The sequence below is a fragment of the Diadema antillarum genome, unplaced genomic scaffold, assembly GCF_040938485.1.
Source record: "Diadema antillarum isolate AM-2024a unplaced genomic scaffold, OU_Dant_1.0 seq00001708_RagTag, whole genome shotgun sequence".
Lineage (NCBI taxonomy): Eukaryota > Metazoa > Echinodermata > Echinoidea > Diadematoida > Diadematidae > Diadema > Diadema antillarum.
In genome coordinates, this window is record NW_027272398.1 from 14669 (window position 1) to 38896 (window position 24228).

General features: G+C 37.2%; 1 protein-coding gene across 1 annotated transcript in view; it reads left to right on the forward strand.

Annotated features, from left to right (window-relative positions):
* Positions 1-13323: 13323 nt before the first annotated feature.
* Positions 13324-24228, forward strand: part of LOC139711823 (rho GTPase-activating protein 17-like) — a gene marked incomplete at its 5' end in the record, with an annotated part of 60196 nt that continues 49291 nt past the window's right edge. The window contains 4 exons of the mRNA XM_071623673.1: positions 13324-13363; positions 14791-14892; positions 16311-16387; positions 19530-19641. Of these exons, the coding sequence (XP_071479774.1) occupies positions 13324-13363; positions 14791-14892; positions 16311-16387; positions 19530-19641 (331 nt within the window). The remainder of the gene's footprint in view (positions 13364-14790; positions 14893-16310; positions 16388-19529; positions 19642-24228) is intronic.

A 24228-nucleotide genomic window follows, 5' to 3' on the forward strand; every position in this document is an offset into this window, starting at 1 on the left:
CAAAGCCCCATTACGCTATGCGTATGGGGCTGCTGGTCGCAGTTAGCTATGCGTATGGGGCTGCACGCTGCTGGTCGCAGTCATTGGTTTCGTACAATACTATATACTGTACCTCGCCGCGGTACCGCGACGCCTCTGGTACGAAACCATTATTGCATGATTACTAAGACATGAGAGCACTTTGGGGCGAGTAATTCTCACAGACAACATACTTTAACCTGAAACACAAACCAAGACAAGGAAATTCAGGGAAACTTTTGAGGTACCAAAACTTTTTATTATCTTTAAGAGGAAATGTTGATGACTTCACATTTTTAATCAAATTCCTGGAACGCTGTGTTATCTCCAGCAATAAAGCGGATGGTTTATCAACACACTTTGTATCTGTAACCTTGTGTGACATCAGTGGAGTTTTAAAAAATCCTATTTTCACAGAATTCTTGAGTGTGAATGGACTAAAAGGGTCATTTGCCTCACATAACAAGTGTTTGAATAAGACTGATGACATAAAAACAACTGATCGCAAAAAAATATGAGCAGGTCAAATTGACCCAAGCTATTGTAACAGGTTGATCATTACCCAAAGCCATGTAACATGGTGTCCAGTGTCGATCTTGAAATAGAGGGTGCTCCAATTACAACAAAGCATTGTTAAAGCAAAATTTCATTTCAAGGAAGTAAAAATTCAGGTCCCAAAATTATTACTCTTATGTTGTTCTGCTATAACAAAATTTTGGCATACAAATTACAATCATATGAAAAGAAGCATGCTGGTCCTGAGGTCTTCGCTATAATAGGAGTGGCTTGCAGTTTTACCAATGCGCATGATCTTGCTTAAATATGAAGAATTCCAGAAAGGATGTGTTATTGGAGTTAAAAACGTTGATAGATATCTTGAAATTGAAGAAAACAGCTTGTGTTGATATATTTTCTAAGATATAGGCCTACATGTGGTGTCATGATAAAACTGGTAATTCTTGTAGCAGTTTTATGTAGAAACTTTCTTTTGAGGGAGATGTTTTCAGGGAATGGAACCCTTTCTATACTTTACACCAGAAATCTTCAGTGAACCGCAGGGCTCATTCTGGAGAGCATCTGCCTCCCAGTCCAAATGACCCGGGTTCAATTCCAAAGTCTCGCTGAGCAATGCTGTGTGTAATCATAATGTCCCTTCTAGTAAGAGGCAAAACTCTGTCCTATGGGTAAGTCCCATGCATGAGGGAGTTGCGGCTCATGCACGTAAAAGATCCCACTTCATTCATTCATCACAAAGAGCAGGGTGCTAACCCGCCAAAGTGGTCCACCTACAATGTACTTGCCCACACAAGAAAAATTGGCAATAGATGCTGACCTCTCGTAGTTTGCCCCAGGTGACTAGCAATATTCAAGCAATCGATATAAATTACAGACATCTGTAGTTACCAGGCATACTGTGCTATACAAATACGTTCTGTAAATTGCACAAAATAAATTGCTATTCAGTAGCTGCTGTGTTATATCTCATTTTGACCAAAATGAAATGGATGCAAAGTGTGAGGGTTTATGTTTGTGATCTGATTTCTGTAGGAAGCAAATGCTATTTGCTCTCTGTACTCAAATACTAGCTCCCTGTTGTTAGAAAGTGATTAGCTATACATTGACGACAGTGCGTGATTTATGATCCCATTCAAAATTTCATGGATTTACAACCTTCTTCCTGAAGATATATCATCCAGCATCTTCAGAAGGCGTTTAGAATGCTTTGCTATATCTTTGGTGTACTGGCTGTCTAACATAGTGTTAAAGTTAATTTTTGTACACTCTTAGGGCTCTTTTAAGAAGGCTTTAATAAATATAGTAAAATCACATGTACAGAATGGTAGGGGTAATACACTGTATATCCTGTGCATGAAATTATTCCGATCTTTAGATATGCTGGCAATGATGACTGTTACGTGGAAAGAGGTGTTAGTCACTGAATTACAGATGTAAATTATAATAATAATGATATTTTTTGTAGAAAAATAAGAATTAGTCTATGAGAGAGTCGTGAGGTGGCCGCTTCTTTGCGTCACTTTATGTTGCAAATGTTTGGTTGTGGTCGATATCACTCTATGCCAGTTCACAGAATCTGAGCATGTGAGCACTGATAATGGTCATAGCAGACCTTCTCTTAAAGATAATATAAAGTTTGGTACCTCAAAAGTTTCCCTGAATTTCCTTGTCTTAGTTTGTGTTTCAGGTTAAAGTACCTTTCATATAACTAACACTGTGAGACTTACTCGCCCCAAAGTGCTCTCATGTCTTAGTAATCATGCAATTATTAACTGCGAACAGCAGCCCCATACGCATAGCGTAATGGGGCTTCGCATTGTAGCATTCAGGATCATGACAGATTTAGTATCGCGGGTAAATATCAACTTAAAATCAAAAATTTCTTCAATTTGAAGACTTACCAATTAAGTTGAAGTATTGAAAACAGGTTTCGGGCAACGTTTGGTGCTGCCAGTAGTCCCTTTCTGTTCGAATTGATGACTGAATGTGACTCGGTCGAGAGGACCTTGGGAGAGCTACATACACTGAATACTACGGCCAGCGCATACGCACACAAACATCTTATCCGTTCATGGATTTGAAATTTGTGCGCATGTGATGTGTCTTTAAAAATGTTCCCCCCCCCCCCCCTCAGTTGTTGTTTTTTCAGTTGTCATGTCACATGCTGGTATTCCTCATTCTGACATGATTGATTGTAGTTGTACAGTATATTACTTTCATTTATCTGTTTCCTTATATAGCACTTTGTGGTGAAGGAAAAAAAAATTGTTGTTTCATATTACACTCATTAGATACTGGAGTTCCAAGTTTCACAGAAACAGCTAGCAGAGCATTTACCGAGAGCTGTTTCTCCCATATGCCCAAAATGGTGGGTGATCACGAAACCTCTGTAATTTACTTTTTTCCTCTCTATCTGTTGTAAATACTGTAATCTCTCAGATTTGTTTGAACAAAAACAAAAATGTAATAAACTTTACTTGGCACGTGACCATGAAGTGTACATCAGTGACTGTTAGCTCTTCCTCAAGGTGGCAAGTGGGCAATGGAGCTCAAACATCCTCAATGATGAAGAGAAGTGTCACATCTTCAATAGGAAACTTTTTTATACTAGTGTGAACAAGGATGGCATTCTTGTTCTTTAGCAGTGCCAAATGGTTAAGGTCTACTCATTGTAAAGTCTACCTGGTTACAACCCATTTTGATTTTGCGAAAAGCATGTTCAGGACGTGAACATCATGACCTCATGGCTCTGCTCCCCCCCCCCCCCCCCCCCCCCCGCCTGATTTTTACACCCGATTACGTAATCCATGCTAGAATCGAAGAGACTGAAATCCATCATACACACATCTTCGATTCTAGTACTGAACATTCCAGAGAACCTGGAGTGTTCACAATTTTTATGCCTCCGCCACGAAGTGGTGCCGGAGGCATTATGTTTTCGGGTTGTCCGTCCGTCCGTCCGTCTTTCCGTCCGTCCGTCCTTCCGTCCGTAATGAATTTTGTGGACAGCGTAACTAAAAAAGCTTTTGAGGTATCCTAATGAAACTTGGCATGTGTGTGTATTAGGGGATGAAGTTGTGCCTATCAACTGTTGGGTGCACATGCTCAAGGTCAAAGGTCAAAAGGTCAAAGTCAAATACATAAAATTTCACTATTTCCACCATATCTATGCAATGCCTGAAGATATTTTCTTGAAACTTAGTGTATACATGTATTACCCAATTAAAATTCTCTGGTGAAAGTTTGGGGTCATGAGGTCAAAGGTCAAAAGGTCAAGTAAAAATATTAAAACTTCACTTTTTACTCCGTATCTTGGAAATTGTTCAACGTATCTTCATGGAACATAGTATATATACATGTACTGACTGGCAGTGATTATCTAGAGAATTTAGGGTTCCTGGGTCAAAGGTCAGGGGTCAAAGGTCAAGGGCAACACTTCAAAATTTTACTATTTCCCTCATTTATGCAATGCCAGCAGGATTATTATTTTTTTACACTTGTTGTATGCATGTATAACCTAATAGAGATTCTCTGGATGCTTTCTTTTTTCTTCTTTTTTTTTGTTTGCCTCAAAGGTCAAAAGGTCAAAGATCAAGGGAAAGTGCTGAACTAACTTTTTCCTCCATATCTCAGAAGTGGCTCAAGTTATCTTGAAACTTACTACATATTTATGCATGTTGTGCCTGACAGTGATTATCCTATGAATTTTAGGGTCAAAGGCCAGATGAAAATGGTAACAATGAACTTTTCAGTACAGAAATTGCACTTTTTCTCCATACCTTGAAAATTACTCAATGCATAAACTTATGAATGGGTCAAAGTCAAGTTAAAGTCCTTAAATCCCCAAATACATGCTCTCCTATTCATCCAATTAAACCTAGGTCAAGGAAGATGAACATTCAACACATTTGTGACAACTTGTCATTTTGATATTTTGCCAATTTTGTGAAAATGTAATCACACATTGTCTACATGTACTATAGACCTATTGGGAGAATCATGCATTATGGCAGAGGCATACCAGTCGCCTTAGCGACATTTCTAGTTTCAAATGGTATCATCTTCATGGGATGAAATACTCCATCAGGAATTCCCGACGATTTCGCGAGTGGGTAAATTCGTGATCGTGGAGTCTTGTACTGAACGGAAAAATGTACACGTGTTCATCCACATTTAGAGATCAGAGTCAATATTTTCGCGTGTCTTTAATTTTTGCGAATAACACCTGTCTCGCAAAATTCGCGAAAATGAAAACCTTGCAAAATATTCGGCGTATACAGAAAAAAATCAGTTGATGTCAACAGTCGAAGATGGCTGTATTCAAATTTTGTTAATATTCAGAAATGTTTATACTAGTGACAGGCGTCTCGGAAGGTATATCATATCAAATTTGTTTCTGTTTTGCAGAATTTTTGATATATTTGTATCATGTTGCTACACTTTGGTTAAATTTTGGAAATGAGATTGACTTCCACACATTAGCCTTTCATATTGTAGATGATTCAAAGTGGACCTCCAGAGTATCAGGAACTTTGTGGAAATGCACACAGTAGAAATCATAGTTCTGACTTCTATGGTGGTAATATAGGGCCATGTGTGCCTGCTTGTAATCAAACCCTTTCTAAGACTGCTTTTGTCAGTGTGTATCTTGGCAACCACATGCAATTAGAAACAGAAGAAAGACAAAATAAAAAAAAAACTTTTTCATCCATGTGCTTAGATTATTGATGTTTTGTACTTAATCTTGTTGCACACTCTTCAGACACCACATGCCCTGCTTGAATGAAAGTTGGTTGGGTAGTTTATATACAGTAATTACAATAGAGTGTAGCTGTAGTTGGTGTGGAGTGTATAATTACACAGAGCTGGACACTTTTAATAGTGGAAATGTCCAAATACAGCTCAAGTAACTTGGAGTGTCAAATGTGCTTTGGATGCTTGTCTGACAGTTTGTTGCCCATGCAAACTGAGAGATTATTGCCTTGATGATATACCGGTATTATGTATTTGAGACCCATCAAGTTAAGTGTGCATTACAAGCAATAGATATCAAATATCTCATAGGGTATCTTGTACAATCGGTTGTACTTTGTTAGAGGAACCGCGACCCGAACAGGTTCTGTGTTGGTTTCTCTGTGACAGGTGCAGAGGGAGGGGATAGCATGTCATGACTGCCACAGACAGTGAAGAAGGGGAATTAGGAAAGAAGCAAACATTGATATTCTTTCTCAGACAGTGTGTAGAGTGAACTACATTCACATGTCATACTAAGCTACAAAGGCATTATCAACCAGTTGCAGATGAAACAAAAACCCAGCTTTTAATGCTCCAAAATATATAGTTCTAAAATGTGAGTTAGGGATAGAAACAACCAACAGTATATTAAGTGTCGAGTATTGCTAAATATATATATATATACAAAATGTGAACGGCTATTTAGATGTACAATGTACCATATATTATGATAAAATTGTTTCGACATGTAGCAATGACCATTATGGTTTATTGAGAAAATGGTGATATCTCCTTATATTTTAGGCTTTTATGCAAAATTTTTATATTGTAGGATTTTCTGTGATACAACTGACCTACACATAGGCATCATATGCGATAACTCAAACACTTTTTTTTTTTAATCACTGCTCCGAATGGTAAATAGTAGGTCCCTACCTTTAATGCTAGAATTGAACTAAAGAATAGAGAAGAGATGGATATGAGTGATGATACTGGTAATGGTTGGATGAATGAAAGGAAGAAGGAAATACATGGGATGGAGGAAGATAAATGACCAAGAGGTATAGAAGATGAGTAGGAGGAGGAGGAGGAGGAAAAATGAAGATGATGAGGGAGATTATAATGGAATGAGCTAGTTAGTAATTAGCTTATGTGCATATTTGGACAAATGACCTTACTTCTTTCTCAGTTGGCTGGGCACTTTAACTCATTGCCAAAGTGATATAATGAACAACCTTGTGTGATGTTACAATATATGAAATTCACGTGTAAACAAAGAATATTAAACATACGGTGTGTAGACCGGGTGACAAGAATGGCTCATCAATTTGCACTTCAGGAATCAGCCATGTAATTTTTTGGCATTGAAAACATTTTCATACTTTTTGTATTGATATTGCTACGTAGGCTTGTTGTCAGGTGAATGTGTAATGGCAAACACCATTAATGTGGATTACTTACATGAATAATCCTTGTATCACAGATAGATTATCTCAGTGACTTTAGAAACCAAATGCCTGTTTAGTATTCATAGAGCCTTTTGTTTTGTTTGTTTTGTTTTATTTTGTATTTGTTTTTGTTTTTGTTTTTGCTCATGCGCAAAGTGAAACTATTAATTTGCTTATTGATGGAAGTACAAGAATGGCATCCATAGAGGGGTGCAGATGATAAACCACAGATGGATGTTCAGGTTTATGTGGAATCAAACAAGGGTAATCAAAAGAGGGGGATGAGTTAGACAAGATGGTAGAAGGGGTGCTGATAATGTGGAGAGGGACAGGTGAATGCAGAGGGGTGATACGGAGGAAAGGTAAAAGAATAGGGACCGGTTGAACCAAGAATGAAGCTCCTTTGGTTGAACGACATCGCTATTGATTGTCAGGCGGAGGGAACCCCTCTCTCGAAAATACTTGATCGCAATTCCATCATCCCGCAGGGCCCTCGGGCCATACCCCGAAATGGAAACCTCATTAAATTCATCTGTTTCCAGGTTTGCTGAGGGATTCAGATTCTAGCTGCCATTTCTTCGTCTTGACTGACTCATCAGGGCCATTTTGCAAGAGAGAAAAAAAAACCCCACAAAAGACACAAGAAATTCATGTTGCATGCAGCCTTTCATCCACACAAAGTACCCTAATGTAGCCCTTGTTGCACATGTCTGGCATCATACATTCTGTAAGCCATGACAAGTAGATTAGCTATCATTTGCTATTCAGGCATTGTGGATGTTCCCAAACTGAAAGTGAATTCATTCTGTATACTGAGGCAAGCATATTCTTGTTGTAAACTGTGACATTAGATATGATGGAATTCAAACTTGTCCAAGAAATGGCAGTTGTTTATTATCTATTTCAGATATTTTTCAGTGTCTAAACAAGGTCTATTTCACAATGAATTGATCAAAATTCAGGAAGTGAATTTTGTTCTGTCAAAAATCTTGCAGACAGTTTGATGAAGGATGTAATTTTTATGTCATGGAGCCACTTCTAATTCTGCAGGGAGGTGTGTAATTTCGTAATGGTTGTGGGTGGGGTGACTTTGCCAAACAGTGCTTCTCTAGATTTCGTCAGCATTGGATCTTGAGATGATGTCATTTTCTTGGCTCCTGTGTGTAGTAATGTTGAAACAAATGTATTCATTCATGGCACTTAGACAAGGCTCTGTAATGTAAGACTATGGACTCGTATATTGTGTTTGTCATCTTGGCTTCAGTATTGCTGGCGGTGATCCTATGTTTAACTACTGTATGTCATCGCCGCCGACTTGTAGATAGCGCCATGTTGACTCATGTGACCAATCTATGACTTCAGTAATTGCCAATGCAGCTCACATGATTGATGCAATTTTCAGGGAAAGTCTGATGCTGTAAAGAAAAGAAGTGCCCCCCCCCATCTTTTACTAGGGGTAGGTAGTTTTCGATTGGATGAAATCCAAATCGAGGAATATATCTTTCACGGTTTCTGCTGAAGAATGCCATTTCGTTTAATAACCTCAATAATTGCATAAGGCATGGTTGGAGATCACATAGCCATATTAGAGGGTTTGTTATTCTAACAAGCATTTCATAAAACATGACACATTCCAGCATTCAAAGGGTTTTTTTTTAATCTTTCTTTAATTTAAGAACTGTGTGTTTGTATTTTTAAGAATGATCATCTATTGTTTGTCATTAGATTTTGTGTGTGTGTGTGTGTGTGTGTGTGTGTGTGTGTGTGTAAAGTCAGTGATACAGTAGACGTGCCTGCCATAAAAAGTCCAAAAGAATGGTTCCTCCTTTTGAGACTAAAGAACATAATTACTGCATATTTCTCTTGGGCAGTGACAAAGATGTAGGGTTGATTTTTTTTTTTTTTTTGCAGTCCCCTACAAAGACAGTGGTTTAGGTGGAGTAGCTGAGGTTCAGAAGTTGTGCGATACTTCTTCCTGTCAAGTAATTAGGGACACGTGATCGATCACCTACAGTAATAAATGCAGGAGATTGAATGTCTTTTCTTGAGTTACTGTACTTTCACAGTGCCAGAAATATGTTTCTTTTTGTCTTTTATAATTTTCTTCATATCTATTCAGAACAACTTTCTCTGTGGGATAAACCTGTGCCGTATAGAGAAAGTTGATGGGACTTGACTGGACTTCCTTCTTTTTCCATTTCCAAGTAGTGTAATGGCATAAAGCCCATACTATGCGGTAACAGTACAAGTCTTGTATTCCCCAACATTCTATGGTGTTCTACATGTTGTACCCCAAACATTCGAAGTTGCATTTTTTTTAAATATATATTTTGTTATGTTTGACAGTGTTGTATGATGTGGATGATATCTGTTGTATGTTGCATAAAAGCAAAAATCTTATACCCGGTACCTTAAAAATTGTCTGCTACTAGCCATTTCCTACAATACAGTCCAGATGCTAAAATGTAAAAGAAATCTACAATAAAGTTTGTCTTGATTATACCTGATGGACCTGGCCTATGGGTTAAGGAGGTAGACAATTCACAACCCATATGAAAACAGCCTAGATATTGCTGGCTTGAATACTGTAAAACGAGAAATTTTCGCGTGCATTTTAATTTCGCGAATTTCGCGAGCGCCAAAATTCGCGAAATTAAAATGCACGCGAAAGTTTTTGTCTACACTACATGCATTGAACGCCAGTGGCAATTCGCGAAAATTTCATGCCGCGAAAAAGGCTTTCAGCTCCAATTCGCGAAAATTTCATGCCGCGAATATATCATGTTTTACAGTACTTTCCTCGTGAATGTTTTCCATCAAATCTGCTCACCAGACTTTTCACTTGACTTTTACTTCGATCAGTGGTTGTTGTGTGTGTGTGTGTGTGTGTTTTTTTTTTTTATTCTACAGAGGAAGTAACCGTATGCTCACATCCTAGAGAGCTAGCTTATGTACTGACTATCTTCAGCTTGCCTGCAATAAGCTCTGCTGTTCCCCATGAGTCTTATTATAAGGATGATGTAGACTAACTTGGTATACCAGGAAGGCCTTTTTCTTGAACTTGTCCATTTTTTCCCTATTCCCTTCACATCAAGGAAGTGAAGTGGCTTCCAACTTGTTGGAGAGCGATATGTACACCAGTCGATGCACTTATGAATCCAGACATGCAGCTTTTATCAAACCACTTATTGTGTCTTGTTTCTGGGTTTATATATGTTACTAATGTAGACTGACTTAAAGTAAGAGCCATTTCAGATTGGCCATGAACTCGTTTGTAGACGTGCTTAAAACATGTTTCAAGCTTCTCGAGTAAGAGCATCAATATGTGTAAAAGCAAAGTTGAGTCATGTTTAAATCTGATACATTTCCTCAAATTATGTTTGATTCTTGATTTGCTTATAGAGTTTGAATGGTTTATGAAATCCACCTATACTCAAATGGGAGATGGTCATTCGCTTCTGTGTCCTGGTATTATTTCCACCATGGTGTTACTAAAACGTATCGATTTTTGTATGCAAGGGTATCAAGAGTCACAGATATGATTGACAGGCAATTAAAGGAGTTTGTGACTTAACTGCTGTACTGTTGAATGTCACGTTCAGTGTGTAGTGATTGAACACCATGTAACTGGAAACACGTTTTCAGAAACATGATTACAGACAAGTTTTTAGCCCAATGTGAAACCTTTCAAACCTTTTACAGTGGAGTGATCTTCAGACAAATGCACTTTCAGGTTTCTATTTGTGATTTGATAACAACTAGTAGATATTTGTGAAGAAATCAGCAGTTTTTAGCCTTACAGTGTTTACATCGACCAAGGTGATGTCTGTTCCATGAAATTTCTGTTATGTGATGGCATCAGAGAATTAATGGCATTATTTACCTTTTTGCAGATGAAACAAAAAAAAAAAAAACACAGCTTTTTTGCTTCAAAATAGTTCTAAAATGTGAGTCAGGGATGGAAACAACAAACGTCAAAATGTTGATCTGCATAATCAATGTCAAGTATTGTTAAATATACAGAATGTGAACAATAGTTATAATAGAATTGTTTCTGTTGAAACTAAACCGTCTACAGTTATGGTTGAATTGAGAAAAATAGTTATATCTCCTTATATTTTACATGTAGGCTATATTGCAAAATTTTATATGGTAGGATGTTTGATGATGCAATTGACCTTCACATCGCATGCATCAAATGTGATTACTTGAACATTTTTAAAATCACTGCTCCCGGTGGTAAACAATGCCTTTAAGTATATTTTGAGACACGTGTTGTCACATATTGATATTCTCTCCTTTCATTTGGTTTCTAACAAAAGTCTTAATGTAAGAAAAGATACAAAGTTGATGAATTAGTAACAGCCAGCCAAGAGTTCAAGAGGATAGCAACCTACAATTGTACATGTAAGCAATAAAGTCAAGTTATAGACCGTGTACCCCATTTCTTACAATGCCATTTGATGAAACCAAGGCCGTGCAAGCATGGATAGTAGTTGAAAGATAAATACTGAGTGACATCAAGTAAAATTACTCGTCATTTTTGAAAAATAAAACAAATGGTGGATAATCAAGTTTGACATTTTGTACAAAGTACCACGAGGAGCCAGGTATCTCTTCTTCCTACTCCAACTGTTACAACTTTCACAGCATGTTTGCGATTTGCATAGTATAACTATAAAGTATAATGTCAAATGAGCAGCAGGTTGCAATCATGATCAGGGAAAGCTAGTACCTTAATATTAGGTGAATTTAAAGGGCATATCATGTAAACAGCATTAATGAACTTCACAGTGACCTTTCTGTACGCATATGGTAACAAAATTTGGATAATTCGATTTCTGCCCTCATACTTGCCATCGACACATGATATCATTAGTCCCTTCTACCCAGATAATTGTTGTAACATCTAAGCATGCAAGGTCTTTGCAAGTTTCTTTGTCTTTTCTCTGTCAGCAAGACAACGTTATCAGATGAAAATATTGAAGTAGATTTATATGATGTCAGATGCTTTGAATAGGATATATAGTTCCTATTGTCTGTACAGAAATGAATTTTCTCTGTGGAAACAAGAAAGACAAAAGTGGATGATGAATGCTGAAAGGGAATCATCTAGATAATTGACAACCATTTGGTCCATCTGGACAATGCATAGAACTGTTAGAGACATTAACGTTGCCCTTGGTTGCCAGCCAACCTCTAAGATGGAGGGATCCTGATTCCATAGGTGAATGCAGGGTCGCAGATTCCATTCACGATATGTGACTTCGCGTTTATGAGTAAAATTAAACTATCAGAAATATATCCATAGATTTGCATACAGTGCACTCCCGTTATAACGAACATGGTTATAACAAAATTCGGGTTACAACGCAGTAAAAAATTCGGATGGGAACAATATCCAGTCTCTGTATTTTTATTGTTTATTTGTTCGGTTATTATAACGAAATTTTGATATAATGAAAGAAAACTGCCGGTCCCGAGAACTTCGTTATAAGGGAAATCCACTGTACATTCATAAGATTTTATGTTACAAGCAGCTTGCAAACAAACCATGTGTTATGGTTTCTCTTAGCAGGGGCAGGTTTATTAAAAAATACACAACAAAAACAAACTTCAAAATTGTGGTTGAACAGTTTTGATCTATTGTTCACTAAAGTAATTTTTAGGTGAAAAAGAAAAATATTGAATGAACATGTGGCATTGTGAGGGTACATTGCAGGTACAGAAATTTCTTGAGGGATTACAAAATTTCTGGGGAGTGAATGTGAACCGATTTCCCCAAACATGTCTCCTCAACTGAAAAGGCTCAATCTCCAAAGGGTCACCCTGTTCTCCAAGCCACATAGGTTCTTAACTTCCTGGGTTCAAGACTACAAGAATCCTGATGTTGGTCTGTGTCAGGCTCCAACAAGATACTATAGTACAACATGAAATTCATTTCCTTTACTCTCCTATCTTTTTTTCCCCACCTTCATAACTTTGCATGAAATGACATTGTGTGGTATAATTGAAGCAGTTGAATTTTGGATCAAAACTTCCTCATGACATCCAGCAGCAGGGCATAGATGCTGTTGTAGTCCCTGATATCCTTACTTGCTTTCTTTATTCCCTCCCCCCTTTTTTTTTTCCTGATCTATACAATTTATCTGGGAGCATATAACATTGCCTCATGGCAAGAAATATTCCATCATAGCTGATATCTTATAGACACAGGATATGCTTGAATCAGAATTTGTCATTGATTTACTTCAAATATTTGATACTGTTGCTTCTTTTTATTCCACCTGTACGTTAACATCTTAGCATGATTGCCACTTTTCTAAAAATTCCCTTTTCATGTCATCAGTAAAAACTTTGGGTTGATGTATGTACCAAGATATACGTTCATAGTATAAGACCAGATTTAAATCCTTTTTGTGTGTGTGTGTATGTGTGTGTATGTTTAGTAAAGTTCTCACCTGAATTTGAAAGTATGAAGCTTGGTATCCTTTTACTTACAGGAAACAATTGGGGAGTACCTGGTAATTCACTCTTTGAATGCCGGACATGTTTGCATTATGGTGACTTCAGTTTCTCTTTCTATTTTATTTTGTTGTTAAAACAGGGCTGAGAAGACAGAAGTACTGAACGATGAACTATTACAGGTAAGAAGGTGTTTTCCGTTCAAGTGAGAATTGCTCCTTCCTTGTTCAGGAATTGTGTTTGGTTTCCCTTTTCATTTGGTATCATAAAATACCAAGGGGAGGAAAAAAATAAGAGTACTATGTAAAGGTGTGCTCTGTATTATTGGAAAATCAATGCAGGCTGGATCAGAAAATATTTTCTTCCTTGTAAGTGTTAGTGTTTAAGATTTCCCAGAAGTGAAAAGAAAAGAAAAGAAATCCAAGAATGAACAGCAGGACAAAGACTCATTGTGGCTCACTGGTGTGAGGGAATTCCCCCTTTCTTTATGCATCGGTTGAGTAGGGTTTTCCCCTTTCATCTTGGTGTACTCATGTCCTTTCAAGGAGGGGTATTATATAAGATCTTAAGAACTATGCATGTAGGGTAGCAAATGCTCAACTGAGCTTTAAATATCTATGCATGAGTAACAGTGTTTACTGTGTGGAAACATTATACTAGGATGTACCTAGTTATATTCCAGAAACTGCTCTGATAATATCCTCCCATTTCTTCTTGTTTTGCGATGTGTTCTTGCAACCAATGTCATGTAAACAGTAATTCTGTGTCACAACAATTTTTGTGAGAGCCACTGATACTGTTCCAAATATCTTAACAAAGAGGCCCGTACGTGGATGGGTTAACCTGTCTCAAGTCAGATCTAGTGATCATATTGACAGAAAGTGTGGATGTACATGCAAACTATGTAGGCTTATCACAAAGAAGTCTTTGTACGATATAGAAAGAAGCCAACCAACAGTTGTTTTGTGATGGCTACAGTGGTTTTTGTAGAGCAGCAAAATGAGAAGAGACATTTGTTTGACACTTAATTTTGACCCACAGAAACCTTCCCTGTCAAAAAACAAACAAACAAACACAAAACAAAAGCAGAAACACCTTTGATTGGACAGCAATTTGGTAGTTTGTGGAATGAAAATAAGCATGTTCATGAGCCGACATGCAACATGCTGCAGATACTGATGTCAGTGTGCTTTTTTGAAGACAAGTACAAAAAACATCTGATTGGATAAATGTTCAAGTAGACTTGTTAAGCAGAGTTATTGTACAAGTAGGGTAACTTATATTGGTCAGTGATGAGGAGTCAACCGTGGTTAATTTACATCATTTAGGCAGATTTTGATAAAACAACACCGTTAAACTTACAAGCTGACTCCATTTGATGAATGGTAAAAACAACAATAACCAATTCAAACTAAGTGTGAGTTAGGGGTTGAAGTAGAGGCTTGCTATCAATATTGCAATTGCGAGTTATGTAGAGGTAACAGTGACTTTGTGCAGTTGTAAAAATTTTGTTCTCTCTGTGACATTTCTTCCATCCTCCATGAAAAGGTTTATTCTTTCCCAACTCAGCTAATATTTGGTTTGTTGTTGTTCTCCTGCTTTCCTCCAGTGTGAGAAGAGAACTGAGCACATCAAGTATGCATGCAAGAACATCACCACCAAGCTGTCGGCCTGCCTCATCGGGTCAGGCACAGATGTGGAGAAGAGAACGGTAAGAACATACAGAAAGGAATGACTTGTCTTCAGCTTTCTTTCTCCTTTTTGTAAAATGTTCATCTCGCATGGCACTGAACGCTTGGTGTTGTACTTGACAAATGTTTAAATTCTCCCTGCATTATGCTTTGTGAAAGTAAGGCAAGCTGAGTGGAGATGTTCCATTTATTTGTAATTTACATTTGAACACATTATAGGAGAACTTTCAAAAGCTTTTGCTTTCAGATGTACTGTATAATTTTGCTCTTGAAACTGTTATTTTGAGATGTTCGTAGAAATCAGAAAGATTGATGTCTAAATGTGGCTGCTCTTTATTTCTGCTGATTCTGCATTGAGACATTGCATTCAGTTGTCTCAATGAGACCTTCGCAGTCTCTTTCAAAATAGCTACTCTTGAATGAAATATATTAGGCAAGAAAATTTACTGAAATCACAATAACAGATAAATGCTAGAATTTCTGAAATCAGAAATGAATTCTGTTTCTCTAGCTCAGTGGTAACAAGAAGTGTGATATTACTGTCACGGTGCACTGGTCACCTTGCAATATTGAATAATTCAGGTGGAAATCGATACTATCTTTTCAAATTGTATGGATTGCAGGTTTGAATATTTCTAAAGCAAAGTTATCCCTAGTTAGATACAAACTTTTTTTGATGCACATTCCACCCCATCACACGATGCTTTTCATGTAACATGGATTGCGTGAAAAATTAAGTCTGAAAAACCCAGCAAGAGTTATCCTAGAATGGCAAAAACAATGAGATCCATTTTCATTTGTCAATCCAAATGTTTTCGTGGCCTAATCCAGACCTTGGCAACTTTGTTTGAGCTCCTGTAGGGCAGTTTTGTTTAGATATCAATATTCATTCATAGTGTTTTATCCTAAGGACTGAGTAACAAGGCACTCAAGTCACCTGTTCCTGAGAATAATTCAATTATTATTGTAGATGGTGTGCACTAGTTGATGCCATGTCAGGCAAGCCTTGGGCAAGCTTTAAATGGTCTCAGAACTAGTGTTTGTCATGCAGGTATGAATGAAATTTGAATTTGTTGTTGAACTGCTGTGAACGGTCAAGCGTTTACTTTCAAGTGTTCAATTTTAAGATTCTCCTCAAATTGTATTTTTTTTTTCAATTATAGTTTTGGTTAATTTCTATGTAATATTGGATATGGATTGGATTTGCAGGGTTGTACTATTAGCTGTTCATGTGTACGCAGCATGTGTTGAATCTTACAGGCTCTCTTGTACCGAGAGTATCAGTAATGATAGATACAGTGCATTATAAATGTACTTTATTATTGTTATTATTATTAATATTATTATTATTATTATCATTATTATTATTACTACTATCATTATTATTATTATTATTGTTATATCCCAACTTTTTTGCTCCCTCTCTCTTTCTGTGCAGAAAAAGCTTCCTCATTCCATCTTATCTCAAAGTATGAGTGAAATGAGTGTATCTCTTGGAGAATCAACCTTATTTGGGTAAGTTGGAACACACTAATCCTGGGAAGGAGAGTTTCCACTTAGATTTCTTGCTCTTATTTTTCAAATGTGAATGGGGTCACATTTTTTTTTTTTTTTTTACAGGGCTTCCTCATTCCATCTTATCTCAAAGTATGAGTGAAATGAGTGTGTCTCTTGGAGAATCAACCTTATTTGGGTAAGTTAGAACACATTAATCTGGGCAAGGGGGGTTTCCACCAAGCTTTCTTGCGCTTATTTTTCAAATGTGAATGGGATCACATTTTTTACAGGTAGAGTACCAGAGTCCTAGCCTGGATCACCTAGCAGTGTTTACACCGCGTGCTGCTAATTGCTCTAAAGTGGTTCATTGTAAACACATCAACCCCTGGATCATATGACAGATATTTGGTGCACTCTATTTCAGTCGATATGCATCATCACGTGGATCTCATATCTCCAGTTAGGCTGTTTGATTTTTGATAAAAAGTTCCAGTGATATTGTATATTTATGGCCTTGATAGAGATGAGACATTGCTTTTTAATGATACCAGATAGGATCAAAGTTTGTGCAGCATTCTCAGAAAGAAATGTTGTCAAGTCTATTTATTCCTTCTCTTTTCTTTAATGTGCACTATATTATCCCGCTGGATATTAAAGGCCCCCCAAAATGCACATTTGAAATTAAGGCCAAAAAGGCATTTCAAAGCCATTATGCTGACTAGTAGTCTTTGTATACAGAAAAATGTGTCTCTTCGCTGAATAATGTGAGAAGACTCTTATGGAGGCTATGGTAGTAATGTGGAGACTAGTTGAATATCATGTTAATTTATCACGTACCTCATCACAAAGTGACTTGTGGTTAGGAAAGTGAGAGAATGAGATTATAGGTCATAATGCCTTTTTTTCCCCCTCCTTATTAGCTGTCAACCTGTACCACTGTCTGACGGTGGTTTATGCATGTGTGTGTGCTGTGTAGGCAGTAAATGATTGTTTGCACAGGTTCAGATTAACGGAACATGTGCTGTTCCAGTATTCGCACAGTGTTTGGCATTTGGGTTATGCCGTGAACTTGAGCATGGATGCCACAGTCATTCCAGTGACATGTAGTCCATGGCCTGTTCGCTGACTCTCAAACAATAGCCCAATTAGCAGCGTGCCTCGTCTATTCGTGGTATCCCATGACTGTTTCTGCAGTCCAATGACCTTAACACACACACACATACACACACACATGTATGCTTGCACACACGCACATACACACACACACACACGGGCGCGCACACACACACATACATAGACACATGGCTTGGATACCAGCTGTAAAAACAAGACTGAGCGATACTGACTGGTGTCTCTGGATGTATGCAGTCTCGGGAACAATAGTGATCAATACTTCTGGTGTCAACAGGGCTGGCCCTGACATATGTCATAGGGTTTTCTCTCTCTCTCTCCCTCTCTCTCTCTCTCTCTCTCTCTCTCTGTCTCCTCCCCCCCCCCCTTCTTCATCTTGTGCTCCATCCGTCTCTCTTCCAGTATGTCTTTTTGTATTCTTTCTCTTCAATCTTCCTTTCAATTCTTGTCCAGCTATATTTCTGTCTTTTTTCCTTTCCTGTTATTTTCTCTCTCTCTTAATCTCTTTCTGTCATCTCTTTCTATTCCCTATCTATCTATCTATCTATCTATCCATCTATCTATTTATCTATCTATCTATCTATTCATCTTTCTATTTATCTATCTATAATCTATCCATATATCTATTTATTTATCTATCTATCTATCTATCCATCTATCTATCTATCTGTCTATCTTATCTATCTTATATATCTCTTTCTGTGGGTCGTTCCGCCCCCTCCCATTTATTGCATAATAAAAATCAATGATTCCAAGCCAAATTACACAGCAAGGACGTTTTCAATTAATGTAAGTTGCTTTGTGGCGAGTGTACCAGGAAATATTGTATGTGTTGTTTGCCAGCTGATATGATATGTGGGGGTGGAGATCGTTAATGACCTGTGAATGCACGAAAGAAATATTACAGTTTTTTGCTGACATTCACAATATTACCAGCTACATGGTTACTTGAGTGAGAAAAAGGTAAAGAGTAGTGCCTTAAAGTGGTATTATTTTGTTTTAATGTCATCATATTTCATAATCACTCTCACACATTACTTGTTGAGATTCCAACCTGAACAACTAGTGTAAAAGTTACACTTGTGTTGTCTTCTTTTATCCTCATGATAGTTAAAATTATTGTTATTTTGTTGTTATTATTATTATTATTATTATTATTATCATCATCATTATTATTATCATTATTATTATTATTATCATCATCATCATCATTTAATCCAGAAAGCCCAGTACTAATATATCGTGAAAATAGTGGGAGCTGTATTTGTAATGATCATATCACTTCTTTCTGACAATCAGAAGTAACAACTCTCTGGGCATTACAAGCCTTCAGTGATAACAAAGATCAGGGTATGAGCCCAGTGCAAAGACAGAAATCATTTGTTGTTTTATTCCAAATAGAAGAACCATATCTTATGGAGAACAAACATTTGCATATAATTTACACACTTCGTGGATTAATCTACCCCAGAGTTTAAGACAAAGTACCAACAGCAATAAATTCAAAATTGCCTTGAAAATGCGTCTTTTTACTGTCTTAACAAACATGATTCTTGGTACCATTGCAGTTGCAATTGTATATTATAGTATTTCCTTTTCTTACAGCACATAGGGACATACGCACTATGTGTTAAATGCTATAAAAGCATTGTTGATGGTTAACATTATGATACTTATTGCTATTAATGAAGCAAGCCTTTTGTCTTCCTTAGTGATTCTCTTGCTGTTTCTCATCAAAAAGGAAAAAGGCTTTAGAAAGTAGGAGCCTTGAGATTAATAATACTTCAAAATTGAATTTGCACATTCTTTGTTTTTAAACATGAATGTCTCTTGGCGAAAACCTTGCATGAGTATTTAGTTCCAAATTAGAATTACCAAGGACCTTAAAGACCAAGGTATTTCACAAATGTATTGCATGAGTGTAATTTGTCTTGTATTTGCATTCATGTTATGAGTTATTGGTGTATTTCACCGTAAATGTGAATGCATCTCCTCATTTTTTATAATGTTCGGGTTCTTACACCCCCAGGGGCATGCTGGAGAAGACATCGGAGGCCTGCGCCAATATCGCCGCCGAGATGACCAGCCACGAAATGGGTCTAGAAAACCTCATCCTCATTCCTTTCAACACAGTCCTGGAGGTAAGACTACCAGTACTCCAAAGTGCACCGACCCCAAACCCTCATTCATGGCCGCCAAACCTGTGGTAGCACTGTGGTAAAGCAGGTGCACAAGGCTCTTGACTCTATAATACAGATTAGGACCGGGGTTCAAATCCTGCCCAGTGCATACATTTGTAAGATTTTTGGTACATGTGTAACATTTTATAAGATGTCAAATCCACTGCGTGCTCTTGAACTATAACAGTGAAAATAAGCACATGGCATTGCAGTAGTGAAACACAGTGCTTGCACAGGTGATGATACTTATATTATTTATTATTATTGTTATTATTATCATTATCATCATTACTATTATTGTCATCATCATCATCATCATCATCATCATTATCAGTAGTAGTAGTGGTAAGGGTAATAGAAGTGGTAGTTGTAGTAGTATTAGCTTCACTGTTGCTATTTATAATTGTGTTATAATCACAACTTGAGTTTTGCTTATCGAGTTTGAGGAATAGCAGGAAAGTACTTTTAAAAAGGTAAAGATACTAGTCAAGGGATTTAAGCAAATGGAGACTAAAAAGTGTATATAATGTGATATACATCCTTCTTCCTCGAGAATTTTCTGTATAAATTGACATACTTTTACTTCCTCGATTCAATGGAGAGAGAGAGAGCAGGTTAGTTATCTTCCTTGCTTGTAAGAGCATATTTAGCCAGGTAGGTGATTTGTAACATGGCCAAGATTGTATGGCATGGTATGTCATGATAATGGAATTCACGCGGCAAGCTGGCGTTGCAATCAGTCAAGTGCTCCAGCAGAAGATGTACAGATATTGGACACGTGCGACCGTCATTAATTCCTTCAAAGTCGATTACTGTCAGCACCTTGTTTATGTCCACCTGGCATATATGAGTTCAACAGAATCCAGAGCTAAATATTGTTCTGAATGGTTGAATATATGCAAATATTAATTTGTGGTTATATATATCAAACAAATGAACAAACAAACAGAAAAACATGGGAAAGATTATGTATTCTGAAAAGTTACAACATGGATTTAATTATATGGGACTAACGTGTCTTATCATTTTTGCATACCTACCTTTTTCAGAATATTGCCATGAAGTGATGCCCACTTCATACGCGACTTTACCACATTTTGTGTGAAGGAAGGGGAATTACAATTTTGTAATCTTTGATTGGGTATGTGTTGAAAGGTTACAAGGGCTTACCAGGTACCCCTAGATTATGTTTTAATGTGAGCCAAAGTAAGTTTGTATGTTATCAGTATAACATTCATTGAATAGTGAATAACTCTTGCTTGTTGGTGCTCCAGTACACAGTCAGTGTCCTCAGTGTGCATAGACATACGAAACAACAACCAAAGCTGGCAATTGTGACAATATTTTTTTGTTATTGCTCATTAGCCCAATGAGTGCAAATTGTGTACAAAACTACAAATTTGTTTTGATAGCAGGCGCTCATGCTTTTAAAAGCGAATGATTTAATGGTATCTTCTCACTTCAGGATCATACTTTCATAACATGAATGCGAGACATTTGATTGTGTCCTGAATGGGCTCCTATTGATATGTTGTGTATGTAGGATTGGTACATTCACGATGCAAGGCAGGGGCGGATCCAGGAATTCCGTAAAGGGGAGGTGCCTTTGCAAAATTAAAGGAGGGGGGGGGGGGGGGGGGGGGCACGCACGCACGCACGCACCCCCCCCCAATTTTTTTCTTTTTATTTCTTTTGTTTTAACCAAAAATAAAGAGGGGGCGTGCGCCTGGTGTGCCCCCCTCTGGATCCACCACTACAAGGTAAGGTAACCTGCCCTCTCTGCCAGCACTGTTGAGGATTTGGGGATATCCATAAAGGGGGCAAAGCTTTCAAATTGTGTAAGAGTGACACTTTTACGCATGTTAATATGATCTTATGGTGTTTTGCTGTAATCGCAAGCTAAGCCAGGCCAAGTAGTCTTTGTGCAGGAATACCACTGTGATGTCAAGGTGTAGCGTCACTTTGTTTTGGCTGCTATCTTGTCAAAGCACCATTAATCTATTCATACATGGTATGGTTATATACTGATACCTGTGTAGTTTGTCTGAAAGTGGCCACATTGTGTGTTTCCCCTTGATGCTGCACTGTGTGCCTGACAGTAGGTAGGAAAAGGAAGTAGGGAAGGCAGGAAGTGGACTGTGTGTTGTGTGGTCCTCCTCCTATACTAGTCTCCTGTCAAGGATATCACATAGTTTTTTGCAAACATACATGTATACACACACAGCATGAGTTACTTGAAGCTCCCGATATGCCTATTCCATGAGGCTCAAAGCATTTTCATCATTCTTAACATAGTGATATTATATGCAAAAAAGAGAACATTGCATTTAAAAAATATACACTGTATATATTCCTGTGGATTCATGAAGATTAGATAATATACTTGAAGTTGATAGAGACATGTAGAGAAAGCATGGAGACACACCAACTCTCCTACCTGCAAAATAACCACTTTCTAAAATATGTGTTTACAGGTTTGTTTTCACCAAAGTGTGTCAGATATTTAAAGCCCTTTATTCACCTGTTGTTGCCTAGTCTCGAGTATACTCAGACAGGATTCCATTGGGAATGCGTGTTATAGCAAAAACAGCTTGTCCTCAACGGGATAAGAAAGCAGCAATTATCTGTAGACTTAGTACCCAGAAATATGAAGTTATTTTATCATAATTGAGTGAGTCTCCTGGAAAAAGTCTCTCTCTGTCCCCACTTGCTGAAGAAATATGTGTCAATTGAAACATCCCTTCTCACCATCAGTTTCCATTAATGTATTCCTGAACACATTTGAACTTTTTATTCTGCAATTATAATGAATATAAAAAAACAATTCATGTGGCTGTGTGTTTGTGCTAACTATGTGCACATGAATGGTTCAATATTTTCTCTTCTCAGTGCTTTTATTACATACAGTAAGTTAAATGACAAGCAGGTTGTTCAATTCAAAGGATGAAATAGCTCCAAGTGTTCAACAGACATTAAAAGTGAATATAGACCAAGATAATAGCTGCAGTAATCCATAAATTCAATATATATTTTTTTTACCCAATCAAACTATTGCTAGCAGTAAGAAAGCATTTAAATTGATGTTATGAGGATTTTCGAGATAGAGCATACAATGAAAGATGCAAATTTAAAAAAAAAGAATAGTTATCAGCAAAAATCTTTTGTCTCTTTTTCTTTTGAACAGAAAAGATGCACATTAAATATGTCAACAGCAGATACTTGAAATACTCTTCCAAAAAATTTCAATTGAATCAATTGTGTCATTAATCAAATATTATATTCATCCGATTTAATATATTTGTCACTATGCCTATTTTTTATACATTAAAAAAAAACTGTCTGGTTGGAATGAAGGCTTTGAGTTTGATATTTCAACAAATAACATCTGCCTGCCGTGCCTTCCAAAGTCTGTAAACTATTCCCTCTCAAGAGGTTTTTCCAGGCCTCGAGCCATCAGACAATTTTGCGACTAAAATAGACAATCGAGGGAGTAGTGATGATCCTCTAGTGGTGTTGCCATGGTGATGAAATTTCATTTGATGATTTTTTTTTTTTTGTCAAGGCAAGGTATTAGCAAAATAATCTAACTTTCACAGTTCAAAATATATATTTTCATTGTCTCTGGAGACAGAAGTAATGAATTACAGCTGTTTGATGTGATTAACATCCTTTTTTAGATAGTTTATTTCATCCAAAATACAAGGGTCTTGCCAAACTCTTTGGGGATTTGTAAAACTATAACATTTGCTTGATAGAACAAGAGTCAGTCCTGCAATGGGTACAACATTTTTCTTCTTTTTTTATAGTGCATTTCATATCATACATAATCATGTGCTTAGTTCTATCAAACCCATATTCACAAATATCCACAAAATTGATTACAGGTGAAAATGAAAAGATCTATTCCAAAAAAAATAGTATGTGTGAAGTCATCATGCGTAAAGGGAATCCATTGTTGTGAGAATCGTATGTAGACCTTTTGACCTAAGTTTCCTATCGAGTTTATCAACTGAATAATGCACTTTGTGTGACGATACAAAAAATCGACCACCAACTTTGATATTTATAATATGAAAGAATGTGAATGAGTCTCATCTTTACTGAATTCTCTGTAAACATAGATGGGTGATGAAGGACCTTGGCCTGGTAAACAAAAGACTGATTGTTTTGAAATCAAATATCCAAATCAAATATGCCTCTTCAATGCTGTATTTTGATATCGAGTTGATGCCAACTTACTTTTGGATTTTATTCAGGATGAAAGACATACTTCTTCCTTTTTTCTTTTTCTTTTTTCGAACATGAAAGATAGGCAGTGATAAACCCAGAAATTGACACTGGAGATAATACGTAGGTATATGGAAAAGGGGGGGGGGGGGAAGAGGGAGAGGAGTGGAAGGTTTATGATGAAACATAACCCAACATTCAAGCAACAGAGTGCCTTGCACTGGATGTTTTTATGTGGCTATGTATTGAGTAATGGTGTATGAATACAAAGGATGGGTAGACAGAGACCCTGTTTACAATGCGAGGCTCGGCCGCGGCTCG